Here is a 23,753-nt window from a genome sequence, read left to right as displayed (position 1 = left end):
CATACCCTTTACCACCTCCCCTGTTCCCCTGTTCCTGCCTGGGCCTCATGCTGCTCTCCCTGCCTCCCATCTCCCCTCCCACCACAGCCAGAGAGCCTTTCTCACAGACCTGGCCATGCTCTCACCTTTGAAAAATCCTTCCATGGCTCCCTCGTGCCCTCGGACACAGCCCATCTCCCGGTACTGAGGGCGTGCTGTGACTTGGGCCTGCTGAAATTCTCACCTCTCCTCCTGCCCCTGTCCTTGTGTGCCCACCCACCCAGCCCTCCTGGAATCTTCTTTCTGTCTCTACCTCCTGATCTTCCCAAGGGCACCACTGTGCACCCAGCAATGCTGGGTTTGTTCAGTGTCCTTCTCTACCAGGTGGTGCATTTCCTCGGGGGATGATCCCTTCGGATTCATCTCAGGTCCCAGGGACTGACCCAGGAAGTTGCTCCAACTGAATTCTGAGCTCTCCCTTAGGGGCTCCTGCTGAGGCTTGAAACAGTCCTTCCCTAAGGCCTCCCTTTTTGACTATACCTAGTAGTCCTGATTTCTCAGGGCCCTCCGGCCTCTAGCAACTAGCAGGGAGGGTGTCTGCAGGATGTGGTGCCTCTCACATTAAGTACCGGGGACCACTATGTCCCTGTCAGACATGCCCATGTGGAACTGCCCCCCTCCCCCACCCCAGACCTCAGGCAACTCTGTCCCTGCTGGCCTGAGGACAGGCCAGTCCAACTGCAGACCCAGGGACCTCATGGGGAGGGGCAAGCAGAAAGAGACGACCATACCTTGGTGCTGCCACGGACAGTTGCCAGGTTAAAGAAACGGAGGAGAGCAAAAAGAAAGAGACAGTGAAGTGAGAGGCTTGCCGCGCTGAAAGGAAGGTGTGGGGCAGGAGGGTGGAAGGCACACTCAGACGTGCCCTCCTCAGCCGCTTGAGACAGACATGCTTGCACACACACACATGCGTGCACACACACACGCACACACACATGCACACAACGCTATGGGCCTGCTCCCACCCCAACACATGCACGTACATACACAGAGACATTCTCTCTCGTGGGCCCTGCCCTGTCCTGCCCCAGGCCCCATCCCCGGGGGATGCTGATACAAATCCACACGTTTTTGCCAAAAAGCAAACAAACAGAGCTCCGTGTGTGCAGGCGCGCTTGCCTGGAAAGGGCGCGAGGCCCATCTCTGTGTTTGTTTTTCCAGGGCCTGACGTGTGCAGAACATTCCTCCAGCCCCGCTCCTCCGTGAGCCCTCAGGAAACCCTGTGGCTGTCCCAAGCAGCAGCCAAGCCCCAGGCCTGGAGTCACTGCCCCAGCTCCGAAGCCTTGTTAGTAACAAGGACACTCGTGACGGTGTAGTAAGGACACAGTGCCACAGCCGAAGCACAGATGAGGAAACAGAGGCTGAGGCTTTGTCCAAGATCTCGCAGTAAGAGTGTGCCAGTGACACTCTGTTAGGAGGCCTCCTCTCGTCTGGGCAAAGGAGAGACCATCGCCCCCTGGGGCCGTGGCAGTCAGGACTGAAAGCCCACACTGAGTGCCTGGGGATGCGGCAGGGTTTGCTCAGCATTCAGTCAGCGAGTCAGAGGAGGGAAAGGAGGGACTCACATTTGCCGTGCAGACCGTGTGTCAAGCCTGTCTTTGCATCATTTCAGTTGATTCCCCTATGATGTAGGTGTTTGAGGAAATGGAGGCCTAGAGAGGCTAGGGGCATTTCTTCGAGGTCTGAGCCCAGGTGGAGGGCCAGAGTTAAAACCTGGCTGGCTCTCTCTAGTCTGTTCTTCCACTTTCCTGCCCGTGGGGAGAATCCTCCGATCTCTGGCGCCAGAGGGAAGCTGGGAACATGACGGGGTCCCTTCTGGAAAACAAGGCCCAGCCTGCATGGGCCTGACCCACTGGCCTCTGGGCTGTGGGTGCAGGGCTTGGCGGCTGTACCTACAGGCTTCACCAGGACCTTTGGGGAGATGAAGGCCTGAGATAACCCCGTGGGCTCATTCTGGGCCTGACCTGACCTAGTCCTCAGAGCTCTGTTCACACACCAAGTGGGGGCCAGAGGCCTGTTGCTTTGGGGCTGGGTCCAGGAAATGCAGCAAGGAGGGAGGGAGGAAGGGAGTAAGTCAGAGTAGGTGACCCTGAGAGGCCTGGAGGGACATTGCTCAGGCTGGGGGTGGGGCGTGCAGAGAGGCCTGGTGCTGTGGGTGCTGCCTTGTGGTCTCTGGGACATGTAACCAGGAGGCTTGGGCACAAACTGTGCCCCTCAGGACCTGGGTGGGGGCCATGGGCCCCAGGGGCTGGGCTTCTGAGAAGGTAATGAAGGCAGGGGTTTGTTAGAATGCCTCCTCACTTGTGTCTCCAACAAAGCCTGTGATAATGCAGCCTGAGAGGGGAGGGGTGGAGAGAAGGGTCGGGTTCAGCCAGGGACAGGGCTCCTCCTTCCTACCCTGTCCCTTGTACTCCATTCCACCTCTCCAGGGTGGCCGATACACTGGCTTTTCCAGCAAGGGCCACTGGACTCTGCCACTTAGGAGCTGCGTGACAGTCTGTGACTTAACGTGAGTCTCAGTTTCCTTGCAAAATGAGGATAATGGCCCTTAATGAGGCCCAAAATGAGGATAAGGGCCCAACCCCTTTGTGGGTTGTTGCCAACATTAAACTCGAGGAGAGCATACGTGATACTGATTGTGAAGAAAATGTATAGAACATTCTGCCCAGGACCTGGCTGGGACCCAAAACAGTGACCTCCCTATGTTTTCTGCCACCCTCTTCCCCACCATCTTCTTTGGGTCTTGGCTTTCCCAGCTTATTCACATCCAAATAAAGGATTTGGATCAGAGGGTCTCCAGCTCTGACCGCTGTTGTCTTGTGGCCTCCAACTTACCCTGGAGGGGTTAGTCGGCCTTGTGGGCCTCTGTTTCCTCATCTGTGTATCTGGTACTAGACAGGCTGGGCCGGATGGCCACTCGGGTCTCCCAGCCCCCGACCAGTAGAGCTCCCCAAACATCTGCCCAAAGAGCACAGGTACATGGGCTCCGGCTGTGGAACTATCTCCTGCCGTACATGGGGGCTGGGCTCCTACCCGGCTGCACACACCCCCTCACACAGGCCCTGTAAGAGGGGTGTGAGGCCCAGCTCGGGGCACTAAACCTCCTGGAGCCCTGCTTCCTCCATCTGTCAAATGGCATAGTGACTGACTGGCCTGGTCAGTATGAGATGGTGGACACGATGTTCTAGAAAGTGCCCTGTTAACCTCTGAGGTCTGGGAGAAAACGGGGAGACTGACACTGATAGAGCTGCAGGTTGTCACAGTTCGGCCCAAACAAGGGAAAGGGGGTGGACATACAGGTATCTGGGGACCAGAATTAGAGTCTCAGGCCCTGCTCACTTCAACCCCTCACCCACCGTGCTCAGGGGGTAAAGAACAGCTCTGGAGAGGCTCTGGACTGTCTGCACGGAGGGCGTGGGGTGGGCGGAGCGGGGAAGGCCTGCTCTGGGGCTGGCTGACAGGCCTGGGGAGAGGAAGAGGGTGGTGAGCCCACTCTCTCCATGGGGACGTGCCTGGCCATTGGTGCCTGGGCCAGTATCCACAGACTAAAGCAGTGGTTCTCAGCTTGGGGAGAGTTTGCTTCCTCCTCCCCAGGATATCTGGCAATGTTGAGAGACATCTGCCACAACTGGGAGAGGGAAAATTGCTCCTACCTGTCTAGTGGCTGGACGCCAGGGATACTACTAACTGTCCTACAAGGATGAGACTTCCCTCTCCCTGCATGCCGTCATCCTGCCCAGAACGCCCAGCGCTCGGGATGAAGGCAGGGTTTCTGCGAGGACCCTGGGTGCTACCCTGCATCAGACGAGCGAGGGACTGTGCACGCCTCCCACACCCCTTCCCCCTCGGCCTCTGTCCTCGGGCCTACCGTGTCAAGGTGGGTGCGCTGGTGCTTGGCACGGTCGCTGGAGTTGCTGAAGGCCTTCTGGCAGCCTGGGTGCTGGCACAGGTATGGCTTCTCGCCCGTGTGGCTCCGCAGGTGAATCTTGAGGTTCTCCAGCCGTGAGAAGGCCTTGCTGCAGCCTTCGAACTGCAGGAGAGTCTGGTGAGGGGCGTTCCGCAGCCCCCGGAGGGCCCACTACTCAGCCTGGAAATGGCCCCCGTCTCCTCTGCCCCCAGTCCTGCCCAAGGCCTCCAGGTGCCCTGTTTCAGCTCCCCATGAAGTGATCAGGACCCAGACTATATCTGGGAAGCCCTGGTGGGTCCAGAAAAAGTACTCCCCTGACTTAGAGATGGCTCCCGGTGCTAGAAAAGAAAGCGGTCTTTCCAACTCTGGATCTGGAAGGATCCCAGTGGCATGTGGAAAGGACACACCGCTGTTGGCAACCCTGAACGGACAGACAGGACAGCAGGTGCAGACAACCCGCATTCGGAACCTAAGGCCTGGATTTGAGTGGGGCTCTGTCCCAGTGAGGCTTTGGGCAGTGCCCTTGACCTCCCTGTCCCTTATTTCTTTGCCTACAAACTCGAGACCCTGTGGTCACCACCCAGGGCTGATATGAGGGCCTCAGGGTGGGGGGACGATGACTGTCAAAGGGCTTTGTCCACCTGGAGTGCGGCATCGGTGCTGATTGCTGTCAGAGTAACAACCATATGTGTAAACTCAGGGTCTTTGATTTATCATTTGGCTATTTGTCCAGTGCCCACCATGTACCAGGCCCCATGCTGGTGGGCATGCGGTGGGCATGTAGCGGGTACAGCATAGACCTAGCGATGCCCTTGGCCGCAGTGGGGGTGGACAGCAACAAATGCACCGCCTCCTCCCATGGCGCAGGCTGCCCCATCTCCGTCCCACAGCCTCTGTCCACCTCCCACCTGCCACCCCAGAATCCTCTAACTGCTCACTCCTCCCCACGTGACCAGCCGAGGTCTCTGAGGTAACAACAGGACCCCGCTGCTCCACCTCAGGCCCTGGGATGCCTGAGTGGCTCAGTTAAGTGTCCGACTTTGGCTCAGGTCATGATCTCACAGTTCGTGGGTTTGAGCCCTGAGTCGGGCTCTGCACTGACAGCTCAGAGCCTGGAGCCTGTTTCTGATTCTGTCTCTCTCTCTCTCTCAAAAATAAATAAACGTTAAAAAAAAAAAGTTAAGCCCTGCACCCTCCACACCTTCCTGCCCCTCCCGACTCCCACCCACACCCTCAACACGGCAGGAGCCCACCGGGCAATCTCAAGCCTTAGTTCACACAAGTTGCTCAGCAAGGTACGTCCTCTTTCTCATAACCATCCATCCAATCTCCCCTCAGCCTTCAGAGTCCAGCTTGAATGCTGCCCCATGGCACATTCCCTGGTCCCCTCGTGTGACCGGCTGCTCCTTCCTGCTTCTCCTCAGTGTCTGGGGGGCCCAGCCAGGCCGGTGTTCCTGTGGTGGGCACCACGGGGTGGGAAGAGGAACCGACACACACCCGAACCTGCTCTGTCCACCCAGGCGTGGTGTGAGGTGTTGAACCACACCATCACTCTGAAGTGTGAGGCCTCAACACCTCAGGGACAGACGCTTCGTGTGGTGATCACAGGGCTGTGACATGGCAACGACAGGGTGCAGGCCACGACTGACGCCAAAGCCCAGGTGGCTCTGCTACGCCCACTCCCTGCAGGTGGGCAGGGGGAGGTGACCCTTGAGGAGGACGAGGCCAGAGGAACCAGCTCCTTTGCCCAAATCATTAGTTTCATCCCCCAGCTCAGGACAGACACGAGGACAGAGACTCGAGAGACAATGACTCTCTCTCGGGTGAACTCCCTTCACGTCTGTCTCTCCCTTGAAGGCCTGGCCGCAAGGGAGCTCTACTGGGGCTCATCCGGGGCAGGCCGCCTGCAGCCGGGTTTCAGAGCCTGCCCCGCCCCCTTCTCCCAGATGGTGCGCCTTTTCCATGCATCAAAACCAGGAGGAAATCCTGTTTGGGGAATAAATAGGCCACAACTACTCCCTTGCTCTCCTGCAATGGCCCTGTGCCAAGTTCACCCTGAAATGAGGTGGAGGAGCCACGGCTGGAAAGCGGGCTGCCTCTTGGCGCTCAGCCGGTCCCTCTGTTCCTCCTCTGGCCCATGCCAGAAGGGTGGACATCTAAGGCCGAGGGGCAGTGACTCCTAATGTGCTGTGTGCTTTTCCTGACTCTGGGGGAGTCCACCAGACCCTGGAGACCGGTGTTTCATCTTCTCCCCGCTGGCCAGCCTCCGTCTCGGCAGCGTTGCTCCGTTCAAGCTGTACCCCTCCTGGGTACCCCACCTTCCCTTCAAATTCGTTGATATTCTAATTCATACATTTTTCAAAAGCCTCGGATCTGCAAGCTTGGTGTTCATGGCCTTCCACCACAGCCCCGACGCCTCTCCTGTCTGCACACCCACCGTGTGTCCTGCTATAGCTGCATGGGAGTGTGATTCTCAATGTGTCAGGAACTTTCATGCCCCTGGGCCTTTGCTTGAGCTGTTCCCTGGGCCTGGAATGCCTCTCCCTCCCTCCACTCATCTTGCAGACGTCTACTAGAGGTGCTAAGCACTACCTCCTCTGAGAAGCTTCCCCAACCTCCGTGGCCGCTCCTTGGTCACACCCTGAGCTTAGGGGTTAGAAGATTTTTGCTGCACACTCACTTCTCACCATGCCTCTAGGATGAGGGTTTGGGAGTTCCTTTGACGGCAGGGCTGGCATCTCATTCACGGGACAAAGGGTGGGTTAGAAACTTGAGCCAATGGGAGCACGAACAGAAATTCCCAGGCCTGGGGACGTACGTGCCCTTGTGAGTGCACCCCCTTCCCTCCAGTGTCCATCGAAGTACCCTGATACCTGTGCCCTATATCTGTGTCACGCCCACGTACACTGGCCCAGCCCTGTCCTAACCCCACACCCGCGGAACCTCCCAGAGCTGAGTCCCAGGCTGGGGTGCGGCAAGCAGCTATCGGAGTAGAACCCCCGAGGTGGAACCAGAGGTAGTAGCAGTAGGTGGGGAGAGGTTGCTGTCCCATCAAGACTGTTCCAGGGTGAGGATGCTGCAGGTACCACGGCAGAATAACTCCCCCATGAGGCCAGCACCCAGACATGCCAGGGACCTTGAGGCCATGGGGGCTCTGTCTGCAGCTGCCTAGGTCCACTCGGTCCTCCCCATTCAAGCACCGCGCAGATGGCCCACAGAGGCAGAGAGAGGAGGATGGCACACTTGTGGGTTCACACCTAGGTGCACCCTCTCTGTTGGGCCCAGGATTGTCACCAGGGTGACCTCGTATCCCTCCACAGCCCTAGGGGCAAATATTCCTCTCCTCCTGCCAGGAGCTGGGGCTCAGGGGACCAGCACAGCAGTCATAGACAACCTGGGCTTGTGTCCTGGCTGCTCAACTCCCTGAGTGCTCCGGGAGGAGTCCCTCCAAGCCTTCGAGCCTCAGTTTCTTCATCTGTAAAACTAGGTGAGTCCTTCCAACTGTGGAAGGTGGCTGTGAGGGTGAAACGAAAGAGTGCCAGGTTAAGTGTTTAGCTCAGCACCAAGTCCCCACCTAGTGTTGTTACTGCTGCTCCCAGGCAAGGTCACCAAGCAGGTAAGCAGCAGGTGGCATTCTGCTGGGGTGGCGTCTCCCGGGCTGCCCCTCTGTAGAGTGGAAGGGTGTGTGTGTGTGTGTGTGTGTGGCATGGTGGGCTCCCACATCTCCCCATGTCCCGTTTCCACTTCTCACTCCTTCACCCCTTACCTTGCTCCCCATCCTCCTCCTCCGGCCTGGCAGCTTGGACTAACCATCCCATCACACCCTGTGCTTTCAAACCCCTTGGCTCAGGTGTAGGGGGCGGTTAGCCTGGGCTTGGGGCCTGGAGCAGCATGGGGAGTGGGGAACAGGATGGGGGCTTGAGGGGCAGGTGTCCAGGGCTGTCCTGGTTCCACTTCTACAGGAGCAAATGCATCCTGGACAGGTCTGTTTCCCCTTGTCTCTCTACCCTGGGAATCCAGGATCTGGAAGCCTAAAGCTGAAGCCTGCCCATCTGAGTTTCTTATGAGCCCCTCCCCGCTGCCTTACAGCCAGCGGCGTCACCAGACACCCCTACGGCCCTTCCCGCTCTGTGAGTCTATTTCTATGCTGCACATTTAGGTGGGTCACCTCCACTCAAGACTCTCTAGGGCTCATCATGCCTTCTCACAACCAGTCAATCCCCTTAGCATTGGAGGCCTTCTAGGGTCTGATGCCACACAGCCTGGGGTGAAGGGTCCAGACTTGGAAAGCAGAAAGTCCAGCAAGTCAGCGCCCCCTCTGTGCCTCAGTGTCTTTCTCGGTAATACGAAGACAGAAACCAGCTCACGGAGTTGGTTGTGGGGTGAGACGATGTGCATGTGTGCATGACACACAGGACATACTCTGTAAATGTCATTACTGTTATTGTGATGGTAATTCTTTCTATCTTGCCCTCAGAAAAAAACACCAGCCTAGGTCAGGTTTTACCAGGGCAACCCCATGTGGTGTCCTTTGGGTGCCAGCAACAGCCTCTAATGAGAGCAAGGCAGCCTTTTGGGGGTGGGAATGGCCCGATGGGGCCCCATCTACTGGCCGTGTGGGGGCTGGGAGGTCAGCATGGAGAGGTGCCCCACCACTGTTGTGTTGTGGGGGTACAGATGCTGCTGGAATAGACACACGCGTCTTGTAGCAGAAGGGTCTTATAGCATGGGTCTTGGCTTTGTTTCTGGCTTTGAGCTTTGGTTTCCCTGAGTGGGGTGGAAGATGGGTCCTAAGGCAATGCCACTGTGACCCAAGGACGTAAGGATGCTTCCATGGGTGGGGTCTGTCCCCCAGGGGGTACACACAAGGGCCTTCCTGACATTCCTCCCACAACACTCCAGTCCCCTAGGGTTCAAAGGCAGATTTTGCCCTGGACAGACAGACCCCTTCCTCCCGGCTGTCAATGTTGAGGTATAGAACCCTGCAGAGCAGACCTCCTGGGGCATCCCTCACCCTGTTGCAAGGGGGGCACAGGGAGAACTGTCTCTACCGTACCAGAAGGGCCAAGCCACAATCAGAACTGCCCTCTCTCGCAGAAAGAAGGGACTCCTCAATCTTCAACCCGAGGTTAGCAGGTCGGACAAACCCCCTGACTCTGAAAGTTGTTCATGCACCCTATCCACCTGCCCCCGACCTTATCACTCACCCTCACTGCTGGTATCCCATCCACACCTGCCCAGGCTTCCACCTATTCACTTCTGGAATTCACTCTCATCCTCTCATCTTTTTGCACATTGATTCATATCCTCTGCCTCACTCAGCTGCCCCTGTGTGCCTGGCGGCACTCTGGGAGCTGAGACTTCAGGGCAAAGAAGACCACAAAAGACCCATAAGTCCAAATGAAAGACATGTATTCAGCCCCAAGGAGGGGCTAATCTCAGGGGGCTTCTAGCTGGGGAGGTCGGAGGTCACTAAAGCCTTCTTGGAGGAGCCGGGACTTGACGCCCAGGCAGGGTTTGGACAAACAGGGTGGGAAGCACAGGGAGACTGGGAGGGGTGCTGAATATTCTGGAGATTAAGGGGAGCAGGGAAGGAGAGGTGGAAGTAGAAATGGGAATTCGGGGGCTCCCTTCATTCCCACCCATGCAGTGGTGATCCATTCTAGAGGAGGTAAGTTTAGGGAGTTTTCGATCCCATTAAGACACCACAGAAACTGCCCTGTGCACTCACGTGGCTCAGCAAATGGGGTGGCCCGAGGCTATTCACTGGGGGGACTCCGGTGCCACTGCTGCTGGCTAGACTCCCCACTACCTGGACCTCCCACCTTCCACCTAGATGCCTGAGCCAGGAACCTGTTCCCTCCTCCCTGGTCGCTGTATCTGATCGGCCACCAGGTCAGGGAAATGCCACCTCTTAAACCATCTTTCACATGCATCCCCTTCTCTTCTTCGCTGCCCCGCTGCCCTGGTCCACACCCCTAGCATTTCTCACCCAGGTGACTGCACTAGCCACCATCTTGCCTCCTGCCCCTCCTCTCTCAACTCATTCCCACAGGATATCTGGGATCTAGAACGAAAACTGAAGCCCACAGGTCTGTCCCACTCCCTCCCTGCTCAAACCCTGCACAGTTCCCTAGTGCCTGGGGAATACAAATCCTCACCACGGCATCCCAGCTGGTGTGATCTGGTCCCCGGTGACAGTTTGGTGGTGCCCGCCCCCTCCAACTCCCACCTCCAAACCGGCATGTTTCAGTATCAGAGCGGCCTGGATGCAAATCCACACTTCCCAGCTGGATGGCCTTGGGCAAGTTCACTTCATTCTGCTGGAGCCCAGATTTTTCATCCATAAGTGGGGGCATCACTCGGGCACACCTGGGCACACAGTAGGTGGGTGGTCTCTGTGAACCACAGGGTGCATGCAGCATTCCGTCTTATTTGGGGTGAATGTGAAACACACCAGCTCAAATAACCAAACACACAACACAATTTATCTGGCCAGAAACAAAGGCTCACACGCCATGGGCAGCAGAGAGGGTAGCTGCTGTGGACAGGAGGTACAAAGAGAGGGGAGAGGAAACAGAAAGGACTTCTGTCTAGAAAAATGCAAAGAAATGGGTGTTAGGGATTTCTTCTTTACTTTATAATGCATAAACGTGAACTATATCGTAAGACAAAACAAGTGAATTCAGAATGATGTAAGTGACTGGGGGACACCCTCTCGGACACTTACCAAGGGCCGGCTGCTGTGTGTGTCTCACGGGCTGTGTCATTTAATCATGACAACATGCTCTGCTGATAAGCCTCCTTCTTAGCCCCCCTGTGCAGATGAGGAAACTGAGGCTCGGAATGATGACACCACTGGCTCAACTCATAGCTGGTAACCGGCGGAGCTGGGGTCTGATCTCGATGGCTGATGTGCCAGTCTGTCCCTATGTGTCCCTAAACACTCTGGCCATTGCCTCAGGAGTAAAGCACCAACAACGGGGTTGCACTCAGCAGCTATTACTAGGATTTCCAGCTGGGCCCACATCCTGGGTTCCATTCCCAGGCAAAGGCCAGGCCCGGCCCAGGATGTAGAGCCGACGCTGGGAGAGGAGGACGCCCTCCAAGAGAGGAGATACCACCACACAAAAAGGAAAAACAAGGCGGCAGAGCAGAGAAGAAAGAGCACAGAGCGCAGAGTCTTGAAAGGCCCAGTTTCCACATGTGGGGCATGTTACAAGAGAAGATTAAAATAACGGGGGAAAATACCCCGGGAACCGTGAAGCCCTAGACCATCTGGAGTTTTATAGTAACAGGCAGGGGAGAATCAGAACCTAATTGAAAAAAGTCCACTGCAATCCATTACCGCTGCGTGCAGCTCACAGAACCAAGGGCAGGAGATGAAAGACGGGGGAGCCATCCCAGGAGCCGGGGAGGCTGAGCCAAAGGGCCCTTTAAGTTCTGGCTGGGGGTGGGGGAGGGCACTGGGTCAGTTGTCAGAATCTGCAGGCCTGGGCTCACCCCCACTCAGCAATCTGCCCTCTCTGAGCCTCGCCCTCATCAACAGCTAAGCAAGATCACTCGGGGAAGCCCCAGCACGGTACCAGACACACCTCTGGTGCTGAGCACGACCGTTCTCTCCCTCTGGCCCCTGGGAAAGGAGCAAGAGTGCCGTTCCACATGTAGGGCAACACGCCGCATGCCACAGACCCCAAGGTCGTGCAGACAGAGGCTTGTTCCCGGGGGCTCCACCACCGAGAGTCACCAACTTGGGCAAATCGTGTCCCATCCCTGCCCCCACTTCTCTCCTCTCTAAAACGGGGCTGCCACTAACTACTGTTGCAACTGGCACACGGTAGGCGTCTAGCGAACGTCAAGTTTCCTCCCTGTCGCTGTTGTGGCCCGAAGAGGAGCGAGGGCCTGGTTTCTCATGCTCTGGCTAAGAATCTGGACGCAAAGGGCAAGGAGGGAGTCTTGGGGGAACAGGGCATGGGTGGGGGCAGGGGAGGAAATGCCTCCACTTTTGGCATTTGCCAGTGACTTGCTTCTAAACAAACACATTTCTGGTTTAAGGGTAAAATATATTGGGTTACAACAGTCTGGCAGGCCATTCGGGGATCAACTTCTCATTTTTGTGCAAACTTTTAACTTACTTTATAACAATGATTTGGACGTGCAGTGCCAGATTCTTCTCCAAGATGTCAAATAATTCTGTGTTTGGCCAGCTTGAAAGGCCAGCCAGCCGGGAGCTGAGGTCTACTCCTCACTCCCGCACCCCTGCAGGGGACTCTGGCCCCGAGGTTACTGTCCTATGAGGCCCTCTGGGGTTTCCATGGAAGTCTCTTCAGAGCCTGTGCTTCGCCAGTCCTCAGGGGGTCCGGGCAAGAAGGGGAGGAACAGATATGGAAGGATCCCTGGGAGGTGAGGCTGGAGGGCCAGCCTGGACTCTGCGCTGTGAGCCCACAAGGGTCTGGTCTAGCTTTGGGCACGCAGTGCCGTCTGAATAAATGAAGGAGTGGGCAGATGTGTGTACGAGGGAGACTATGACCCTAACAGCAACTATCACATTTACTCTGTACCTGGGACTGGGCCAAACTCTTCCTAAATACGATCTCCTTTGTCCCATTAGGACAGTGTACCACCCCCCCCCCCACCTCATTATATAGGCAGAAACAAAGGCCCAGAGAGTTTAGGGGTCAGATTCCCAGACCTCATGAGGGAGGGAGCCTGGGTTTGCCTCCAGCGCCTGAGCTCTGTGCCCTGGGCCAGCCAGGACTGAGATCCGAGGCAGCGTGGGGGTCTCTTCACAACTGCTCAGCTCAGCGTGGGGGTCTCTTCACAACTGCTCAGCTCTCTGCGTCTTTGTCTTCGTAATCATCCAGAGAGGCGGCAGGGCAGGTGGGGGTGGGGGACATGGCACACAAAAGGCAAAGGGAAACTGGGCCAGAGGCACCACGGCTCTCCAGGTTTCCAAGGGGGCATGAGTGCTGCAGACCCCTTGTCTTTCCTCACCAGGACTGCACTGGAGGCTCTGGGCCGAGAACTCTCCAGCAGAAGGTCTCTGGGCCAGAAGCAGGTTCTTATTCCCAGGCAGCAAGGGCCAAGGGGACTATGCCACCCCTCCAGGTGGGATGGGAGAAGCGAAGGGGCTCAGAGTCTGCTTGCGTAGACAGGTGGGATCTGGGGAGGCTCCCGGTGTCAAGAGGAGTCCAGACATCATTGGAGATGCGGAAAGAGGCCCTACTAGGGGCCAGGGGCCAGCAGAAGGAGACAGCACGGAATGGTTAGCACACGCACACGCACCAAGCCCCCAGCCACAGATCTGGAGACACACACACACACACAAACACACACACACACACACACACACACACACACACTCTGCCTGATACCTCCCCTTCCAACCAAGCTCCACATCAAAGACACAGAACCCAGGACACCAACACACAGCACCGATTTAAACACATGGCCACACAAACACGACTCACATCACAGAGACGCAGAGGCCAGCACATACACGCCCACACATGAACCAAGGACCGAGCTCCAGGCCCCACCACAGGCTCAAACGTACAGCCCCCCCAGACCCCAGACATACTGACAGACAACCCCACGCACAGCACAGCACATGCAGGAACCGGCCCATATCTCGGCACAGGACAGCCTCATGATGGTTTGTGCGCACAGGGAGAAGACACTCACCCAGAGACAACATCCAGAAAGTCTTCCAAGAGGTCAGTAGATAAAGACACGCCTTCATACCATCTTAACACCCAACCCAGCCAGTCCTGTGGACACTCCCACTCCCACTCGCCTCTCTCCATGGCTCTAGGCAGCCCTCAGGGGCCCACCGTATCTCCCAACTTTCCCATGGCAGCTGGATGGACTGGCTTGGCTTTGGGGAGGGCACACATGACCTTAAAGAACCCTAAGACAAGGCCAAGAACGCCCTCTGGCTGTGCTGACCTCTAGCCCAATGCTCCCTCCTCCTCCCCGTGCTCAGCCACGAGCCACACCTTCCTGCCTCCAGGCCTTTGGCAATGCAGTGTCCTCTTCACATGAGGTCCATCTACTTGCCTGTCTCGTCCTCCCTGTCTTCTAAGGCTTTGGCTCAAGGCTCACGCCTGCTCCTCTCCCCAGTCTTTCCCTAACCCTCCCTGTTTCCGCCCTTCTCTGAGCACCTGGGACTGAGTTCTGCCGGGCCGCCATCCTGGTGCTGAGGCCAGGACTGCCCGCCTCTCACTGCTCACCCTTGGTGCAGACACCACACATGCCCTGGGGCCTTGTCTGCTGCTGGGCCCAGTGTCTAGAAACTCGCCCCCAGGAGGGGAGGCAGGCAGGCACAGGCCAGAGAGCCACATGCAGCCGACCCCATCTCCACGGCCAACCACCAAGCAGGAGTGCCTGGTCCCCTTTACTGCGGTGACACCTTTGCAGATGGCTGCAGTGTCCAACTGGAAGAGCTGCTTCGGGACGAAGAGGGAGAGGGACCTCAGTGAACAAAAGGATCCTTTCCAGCCATCAGCTCCAAACCCCACCGCCTTCCCCCAAATAAGCTCGAGCCCCGGTCTGGGCAGGATATCTCCCCACCACCAGCACAGCTGGGGTTCAGGGCCGGTTCCTCTTCCTGTTGGCCCCGGTGAGGCTCAGTGTTCCCACTGCAAAATGGGGTGACGCTCCTGGCCTGAGATGCATGTGATGGACGTCAGAATGCCATGCCCTTGGTACTGAATACAGGACAGGTGCTCAGTAATGTTAGTCCCCTTTTTGGCTCCTCTCTCAAATTCCAAACAGCAACAGCTGGGATGGGTCCAGATGCAAAAACATCAGGGTCTGAAGACCCGAGGCCAACTATGTAACCTTAGACCAGTCACTTGCCTTCCCTGGGCTCACCCCAAGGCTGCCTGCCCAGGACGGGTGGGACAGTGGGCGTGAATGTGCACCAGGGTCATACAGGTGGCAGCAGCATAATTCCCAGTGTCCTAGGACTGCTCGGGGGGGAAAGAGACCCCAGACTTCCCACCCATCTCCTGAAAGAAAACCTCACATCAGGCCACCGGGAAACATTACAAATGTACAACATGCAAAGCTCCCATCTAAGGTTGTGGGTGGGTGGGAGCAAGCTGCCCAGTGTGCACCTGGGATTTAGATCGTCCGAGGATGTCCTCTGAGGCTCCGGGCCCCCACCTTGAGGTGGGAGCAGCGTTCAGAACCAGGCCTGTGAGGGGCAGGAGCAGGCTGGGTCAGACTAGGTCCCGCACGGGCAGCTCTGGGGGCAGCAAGGGCCATGGAGGTCGGTGGAGGAGTCACAGAGGCCCTGCTCAATGTTAGGAGGAACCCTAGCAGGGAGGAGGGGAGTGGCCTGTTCCCGATGTTCAGGAACAAAACCAGGCAACTTTGTGTTCACCGTTTGGACGGTACAAGATGGCTCCCAAAGCTATTGGCTCTAAACTGGGCTGGACCTGCTACCCGAGGCCCAGCGGTATAAACGGGCCAGGATGACCCGCCTCAGCACCACTACCACTCCCTCATCTAGCCAGCCATCACTGATCATTTCAGGGGTGCCAAGGTGGGCTGACCCTGTGCAGGTGACGTAGGGCCACACTCTGAATGAGGCCAAGTCACATCCTCCTGCCATGGATTCGTAATGGGTTCTTAGTAACAGTGGGTGGAAGGAGAGGTGACAGTCTTGCACTTGTACTTGAGCTAGTGAAGGAAGGTCACTTACAATTAGGAACAAATTACCCAAGCAAAAACCCCAAATGAAACTCAACCCATGGAGGGGATGAGAGCTCAAGAAGAGACGCAGCAAACTGTTTTGGTGGCCAAGTGCCTCAGTCGGCAGAACACTTCTTCTTGTTGGCTCCACCAGCATCACAGCAACACCGTGAGAGGCGCTGTGGGGTTTCTCTGTAGCTGGGACTGCTGTCAGGGCCCCTCCGCCCTGTCCCCAACTGCCCCACTGTGCACAGTGACATCCAGCTACAAGCCAGGCACCCAACTGGTCAGCCACAGGGGAGCCCCTGGGCCAGGTATCCAGGGAAAGCCCCTTTCCCTGCTGGGCCTCAATTCTCATCTGTTGAATGGATATGTGTGGAACAGCATTATGCTTCTACTCAGGTGCCTCAGGGAAGAGATAACTTAGTAGAAAGCAGGGCAGACAGGAGTGAATTTCTGGCTTTTGGGTTTCACCATCCCAGGGACCGAATGGAAAGATCTCTGGAGACAGAGATGAGTCACGCACAGTTAATGTTTCAAACGATTTTTTCTGCCATAAACCTAAAAGTGCCCAACACGGCACCTGGCACCGAGTGGGCTTTCGTAAATATCTGTTAATGAATGAAAGACCCAAGCAACAAACAACTGAGCCTCGAGCAACAAACAACTGAGCCTCGAGGGAAGTGAGGGGCAGGGAGACCCCTAATTAGTAGAGGTCAGGAGAGGTTTTGTCGGAAGAGCAAAGCTTCCTGTGTCCCTGCTCCTGAGACAGCACTCTAGCTGCGACAGGGACAGAGGAGGGGTAGCGAGATGTGTAGACGGCTGCAGTCCCTGGAAGTGGAGAGGCTTTGGACTTTGCTCTTACGCCTCTGGGGCCAACCCCTGGGTATGCAACAGCACCCCCAGCTAGACTTGTGTGACCTGAAGCAGGGCTCTCCCCAGGCGGGGCCCAGGCCCCCTTACAGGCAGGGCTCCAGATGTCTCAGGAGGTCCCCCACCCTGCACTATGGGGGAGACAGTCTGAGCTGGCCCTGAGGCAGCCTTTCAGATGGACGGCGCACAGGCAGAGTCTGGCCAAAGATGGGGCCGGATGCTGGACAGCTCAGCAGGTGCCAGCATGACAAAGGCCCTGAGGACCCCTCGGTTCAGTGTATGTCCCCCACCCCCAAGAACTTAGATACAACTAAGAGGAAACATGGCAGTGTTCTTGAAATGCAAGCATGTAGATGCTCAGAATGGGCAGGGAGTTCAAGGAAAATGTCCACGTTACATTTCTTTCTCTCTCACTGGAGTTTTCAGACTTGATGCTTGAACCCAACGTGAATAAGTTAGCCGTGGACCCTTTTGGTGCACTGCCTTCTTTGACCTTCAGGGCACCCTGGACACAAGGTGCCATATCACCATCTTTCACAGATAAGGAGACAGGCCATCCCAGAGAGCCTGAGCTCAGGGCACCTGTGGAGTAGAGGCAGCATTGGGACTGAACTGACGGGGGACTGATTTGTGGGGCAAAGCCCTTGGCCCTGCTCTTACACTGCATTCGACAAAAAGCAGAATGGTTAGGAAACACTAGGCCGTGGGAAAGAAATGGCAAAAAACATTAAGTGTCTCACCTTACCAGAAAATAGCAGTACTAGCAATAACAGCCACCACGCCGTTTTTCAGATTCCCTAGGAGCGCTGATTGCTGATTGCTTAAAACCCAAATCCCCCCGCTCTTCAGTCCAGCACAGGTTGGAAAACTCTTCTGGAAGAGTCTGGGGGAGGCATCCCACCCCTCACCTGTGCCTCGAATGCCCCACGGTTCTGAAGGAGAAATGTGGCTTCTGCTGGGTCAGGCGTGCTGTCCGGCTCTCCTGGGAGCCTTCTGTCCCTCAGACAAAGGGAAACACCCTGTGGTCACCCCACGAAAGAAGACCAAGTGAACTGAAAAAAAGTGTAACCATATGATAAAACAGAAAGGGGTCCTTAAGGAGAAACACGCTGCAAGGCACTTGGCCGAGAACCAAGGGGGGCGGCTGGAGGGGCGTTCCGGGGAGCAGGGCCCCTCCCAGAAGCCTGGCCCTGCAGAGCTGAGCCCAACTCAGGGGGACGCCTGGAATTCATTAGCATTATGTCAGGAATAATGTAAAATTAAAACATTTAGATTTGGCTTCTAAAATTAAGGAGGACAAAAAGAGAAGGATGCCATTGTGCTGAGCCATGCAGCTATGACTTGGGCACCAATAATTTACAGAATATAAATCTCTGCCTTGCACTTGGGCCCAGCCCAAGACTGAGGACTGAGCGATGAGTCTGCAGCTCTGTCCTGGGGCAAGCCAAGTTAGGAGCCCGGTGGGGGGGGGGGGGGGCGGCTGGGGGCGCAGGGCCCAGGTGAGGCTTTCCCACTGCTCACTCCCCATGGCAGTGCCAGGTTCGCGCCCACCCTGCCGCTCTCCTCACTGGCCCCTCCTTACCTCCCTGGCCACTGTGCTCAAATCCATCACCTATCCTGCAGTCAGACAGATTCCTAGATCGCAAGCCTGTCCTTATCACTGCTCAAAACCCAGTGATGGCTCCCTACTGCCTTCAGGATAGGACCCAAGGCCTTCAGCCTGGTGTTTCCAGCCTCCCAGCATCTGACCCTGCAGGCCTTCCAGCTGTGGCTGGCTCCCCAAGTTCCTGTTTCCTCTCCGGGCTCCAGTTACACCGACTACTTGGGCTTCCAGAACTTCCTGTACTTTCTCAGCTTTTGCATATGCTGTTCCCTTAGCCTGGAATTCCCTCAGGCATCAGGGCTAAACTCCAATAGTGGCTCCTCTGCAAAAGCTCTGGGCTTTGAGGCAGGCCCTGGGCCAGAGACCTCTCTGGGTCCACTCTGGTCCTGGGATAAAGGCAGGATGGCTGGGCCAGACTATGTAGGAACCCAAGACTCAGTGTTAGGACTGGCCAACCTTTGGAGGCCCTTGTGTTACACATAGGGACATCGAGGCAGACCAGAGAGGGCAGGGCTGACCAAGGCTTCCCTGGCCCCCCCGCCCTAGCTTTGGCCCCTTGGATTCTTAGGGCAGGCTCTTTCTGCTCCCACAGGCTCATTCTGGGGTATAGAGTACCCTGGAGTCACCCAGGCCTGAGTTCAAGTTGCAACTCCCCTCCAGCTCCGTGAGAGCTGCAAACCATCTAACCTTTCTGAGGTTCCACGTCTGTCGGCATTACAAGAATGGTAATGATAGCATAGGGTCACCCCCTCCTAGGGCTGTGCAGTCAGCATCAGATACTGCTGCAACACCGACCATCACCCCCCTGTGCAGATGGAGAAACTGAGGTCTGAGGCTACAGAGGGTGGGGCATCAGTGACAGGACAGAGTCAGAAGCTCCTGCCCCTGGGAAGGCAGTCTGAGTGCAGTTCCCAAAGCCTGACTTGTTTCAGTGACACAAGATAGCAGCTCATTCAGTTCTTTACTAGCCATTCATTCATTTCCTCGTTCACTCACTCACTCAGCTAAGTGCACAGAACCAGATGTCCAAAATATAATGTAGTAAAAAGAGCAAGTAACCAAACAGTAAATATAGCATGATTCCATTCTACTAAAGAGTATAATTATCATATGTACAGAGAAAAGTCTGGAAAAATACTCTAAAATGTTAAACAAGGGGTATTTCTGAGTGGTGTAGTTAGGAGTAACTTTTCCTTTTTTTCTTTGTACTTCACTGTCTACTTTCTACTTCTTGATAGGTTACACTTTTGTTTTTAATTTTTTAATGTTTATTTTTGAGAAAGAGAGAGAGAGAGAGAGAGACGGAGCATGAGCGGGGGAGGGGCAGAGAGAGAGAGAGAGAGAGGGAGACAGAGAATCTGAAGTAGGCTCCAGGCTCCGAGGTGTCAGCACAGAGCCCGATGCAGGGCTCGAACTCACAAACTGTGAGATCATGACCTGAGCCAAAGTCGGATGCTTAACCGACTGAGCCACCCAGGTGCCCCTTGATAGGTTATACTTTTACATTTTTTTACTTTATGTTTTATGCTACTCTGTTTTGTTGGAAGTTAAAACAAAAAATCACAGTGGTCAATGTAATCCTTTCACAGCCAGATTGAGGTTGCCGAACCAGACTTCTCAGCTCTCCATGGGGCTTTGGAGGAATCGTCCTGGGGAATAGGACCCGAGGATGCTCCCACCCTCAATGTGGAGCCAGAGAGATTGAGTCAGGTCTGGACCTGACACGTGCTCCCTCCGTCCTCTGTGATGTGGGCAAAGGACTTTGCTTTGAACTCAGTTTCCTTCCACATTAATATATGGGGGCAACACGATGACCTCTAGAGAGGATCTGAGGATCAAGGAAGACATGGATGTGACCAACTTTCCAAACGACGGGAGAGGAAGCCCATGACAATGACAGCTGTGTACCTGCATCAGGGGACCCAAGGCCCACCCCCCTGGATGCCCTGAGGGACACAGATGCCTCCTCACAGGATGATGTCACTGAGCTGTTAGATACACAGTGGCCAATGATGACTGAAGAGTCTCTGGAGACGGAGTGGACAGTTTAATTAAATAATGGTGACAGACGGCCTCACTCCTAGGGCAGAGGACACACAGGCAAGTCTGAGCCACAAGCCCAGATGAGGGAGAGCAAGGCTGCAGTTCACTTCCCGGCAGCCGCCAAGAGCTCAGAGCACTGGGGAGGAGACAGTGCTCCTTCTACACCCATCTCTACAGCCTCGGCTGAGTGTCTGGGGACACGATTCTGAGCCAGCTGGATGGGGTGTGGGTTTCGGGTCAGGCGGACCAAGGTTCAAGTCCCAGCTCTGCTGCTTACTGGCTTGTGTCCTTAGGCATGTAATTAGCCTCTCTGGTCCAGAACTATCTTCTGAAAAGAGTCAACAAGCCTTCCTTGTGGGTTTGTTGTAAGGGCCAAATGAGATAAGAGGTGGCAGAGCCCCACCATCTTTGGGCTTGGGACAGGGCTCGACCCAGCAATACAACATGACAATGACGGGAGTCACACTCCATGCAGCCAGTGCCTCTGCTCCCATCACTGTCTATTTAGAGTGCCCTTCTGCCCCTGCCCCGGGCAAAATCCTGCTCATCCTCCAAGCTTCAGCTCATATGCCATCTCTTCCAGGGAACCTTCTTTGATTGCCCCACTGGTACAGCTAGGCCTCTCTGGGGTTCCACAGCCCTGTCCTTCACCTCATCACAGCCCCCCGGGACTCAGGATTATAACTGTCAGCTTCTGTACCCTTTCCTCCTGCCAGCTGGGGGTGTGAGTCAGACAGGGGATGGTCCACTGACTGGTCTCACTCCAGAGCCCAGCAACGGCCTTGACACACAGCGGGGGCTCAGGGCACATTTGCTGACTGGAACAATCTGCTCAGTCGCTGTTAGTCACCCTTGTCCAGTCCCACCCTCGGGTAGGGAGAAAGGCTCTTTTAAAATCACAGAAGGTCCGAGCTGGAAGGAGTGCTAGGGGAAGTATGCCCCCATTTTACAGATGGGGACACTGGGGCTGGGGAAGGAGAAAAGATTGGCTCAAGGCTGCCCATTAAGTCGGTGGTGATACCAAGACAGGGAGCCAAGTCTTCGGACTCCCAGCCTAGTGCTCTCTGACCTTTGGCCTCAAGGGTATTCGCCTCCTTCACGCAGAGAAAGGACGTCAAGGTCATCTCCTCTTGCATGCTCACAGAACTAGCTCTTGACTCCTGGGCCCTGACCTCTATTCCACTTTTCACCGCCTGCTCCTGCCTTTTAATGGATGGACGGTGCTACTTATCTCTGCAATGTTCCATGTCTCAGGCCCCGACCCAGGCCAAGCCCCCGTGACACACCTAGCCCCCCAGAACTTCACCAAGAGCCAGGGCTCCCCGGTGGGCCCCTCCAGGCCCACTCAAGCCTGGATCCACAAGGGCCCTGCTTTAAAGTGTATCTGCTAACTGCAAGCACCACAGTGGGTTTTCATCATCTTTGGAATGACTGTACATTCTGGAACACAAACTTGGTGAACTTGGCTCAGTCCAGGTCTGACAAACTCTATTTCCCTGCCTCTCCCTTCGTGCCGAGCCAAGCCTGGGCTGCCAGGGATTACCAGAGCAGAATGACGGTAATTTCTCATTAGAAATATGGTTCATAAAGTCCATTTCTATTTGACTCAAGGAGCCAGGAGCAGCCCAGAGAGGTCCAGCTTGAGAGTCTTTTTGTGAGGGGAGAGCAGGGAGGACTTTCATGTTCTTATAAATCTATGCTTATTGTGTTTTCCATGTTTTCCGCAATATGCGTATAAAACTTCTACAAATATTTGTTTTTAAAAACTCGAGGACAGAATCCTCTTGCATCTCCGACTCCTCCCCAATGGCCTGCCTCCCTCGTTGCTTCTTTGCACTGGGGCAGTTTCTGCTAAAATGGGATGAATCTCTCCCCTCCAGTTGCCAAGCTCGACCTGGACCCTGGGTTTGCTCACTTTACCTTCTCAACCACTCCACGTTCTATTTTATTTTTTAAAAAGTAGCCTCCGTGCCTAGCATGGGGCTCAAACTCACAGCCCTGAGATCCAGAGTCACACGCTCTACCGACCGAGTTAGCCAGGCACCTCAACAACTCTACGTTTTAAAGATGACTCTTGCTCAAAGCCACCCCAGGAGTCCAGGCTGACTAAGACCTGAATACAAGTCTGCCTGATTCCTCTTTTCCACTATACCACTTTCCCTCTCTGGACCTCAGTTTCCCCATTTGTTAAATAAAGGGAAGAGGGTTGAAGATAATCCCACAGCCCCTTCTGGCTCTGGCATGCCACGCCTAGTGTGACTGGCTTCTTTCAGGTAAGCATAATGATTTCAAAGTCCATCGGTGCTCTAGCATGAATCAATACTTGATTCCCTTCTATGGCCAAGTAACATTCCATTGTATGGAGAGACCACATTTGTCCATTCATCAGTTGATGGACGGTCAGTTTGTTTACACCTTTTGTCTGCCAGGAATCGTGATGCTGCGGACATTCGTGTACAAGATCTGTGTAAACATATGTTTTCATTTGCTCTGGGTATAATACCTAGGAACGGCACTACTAGATCTTAGGGTAACTCTATATTTAACTGTTTGTGGAACTGCCAGACTACTTCCAAAGTGGTTGAACCATTTTACATTCCTCTCATCAGTGCATGTGGGCTCCAATTTCTGTACGTCCTTGCCAACACTTGTTATTACTCATCTTTTTTTTTCATGTTTATTTATTTTGAGAGAGAGAGAGAGAGAAGAGAGGGAGAGAGAGAGCAGAGAGCAATCAGGGGAGGGGCAGAGAGAGAAGAGACAGAGAATTCCCAAGCAGGCTCCGGCTGTCAGTGCAGAACCCAGTGCAGGGCTCAGCCTCATGAGCCATGAGATCATGACCTGAGCCAAAATCAAGAGTCGGATGCTTAACTGACTCAGCCACCCAGGCACCCCATTACCCATCTTTTTTATTGTAGCCATCCAGTGGATGTGGACTAGTATCTCATTATGGTTCTGATTTGCATTAACCTGATGGCTAATGATAACGATGTTGAACATCTTTTCATGCGCTTTTGGCTATGGGTGTATCTTCTTTGGAGAAATGTCTCTTCAAATCCTTTGCCCACTTTTACAACGGATTATTTATCTTTTTCACGATTGCATCGTAACAGCTCTTAATATATTACGGGTCTCTTAATATATTACGGGTACAAGTCCCTTATCAGAAAAGTGATTGCAAAAGTAAAGCCATTCTCAAGCTAAAGCAACAACAGCTAACACTGACTGAGTGCTTACTATGTGCTGGGCCCCATTGCCAGTGCTTTACATGTAATGAGTGTTTTCATCCCCACAACAACTCCATGAGGCAGGTATTATTATTGTTGTTGTGTTATCATCATCCTTATATTACAGATGAGTATACAGAGTCACAAAGCAGTACCCTGCTCAGGTCGCCCATCTAGGAAGTGGCAAAGTGGAAGCTTTGGGGCATTAAGGGAAGGGCATGGTGCCCCTGGGGCTGATATGGGGCAGAGTGGCAAGAGAACCCTCAGAGTAGACCCGATGCTCCTGACAAGAGCCAGGGGATTTTCTGTCTCTTTTGCCACCTTCGGAAGAGCTGGGTTCAATTTTATTCGGGAAGGATTC

At 55.0% G+C, this 23,753-nt stretch overlaps 1 protein-coding gene across 2 annotated transcripts in view; it reads right to left on the bottom strand.

Moving 5' to 3' along the window:
- The window catches only part of GLIS1 (GLIS family zinc finger 1), a 228,921-nt gene that overhangs the window by 18,020 nt on the left and 187,148 nt on the right, over window positions 1–23,753 (bottom strand). For both annotated transcript variants that reach the window (XM_060624603.3, XM_060624605.3), the window contains exon 5: window positions 3,908–4,069. In XM_060624603.3, the coding sequence (XP_060480586.2) occupies window positions 3,908–4,069 (162 nt within the window). The remainder of the gene's footprint in view (window positions 1–3,907; window positions 4,070–23,753) is intronic.

This window comes from Panthera onca, chromosome C1, assembly GCF_046562875.1.
Source record: "Panthera onca isolate mPanOnc1 chromosome C1, mPanOnc1 haplotype 2, whole genome shotgun sequence".
NCBI classification, from domain to species: domain Eukaryota; kingdom Metazoa; phylum Chordata; class Mammalia; order Carnivora; family Felidae; genus Panthera; species Panthera onca.
This window is presented reverse-complemented; position numbering and strand designations above follow the sequence as displayed.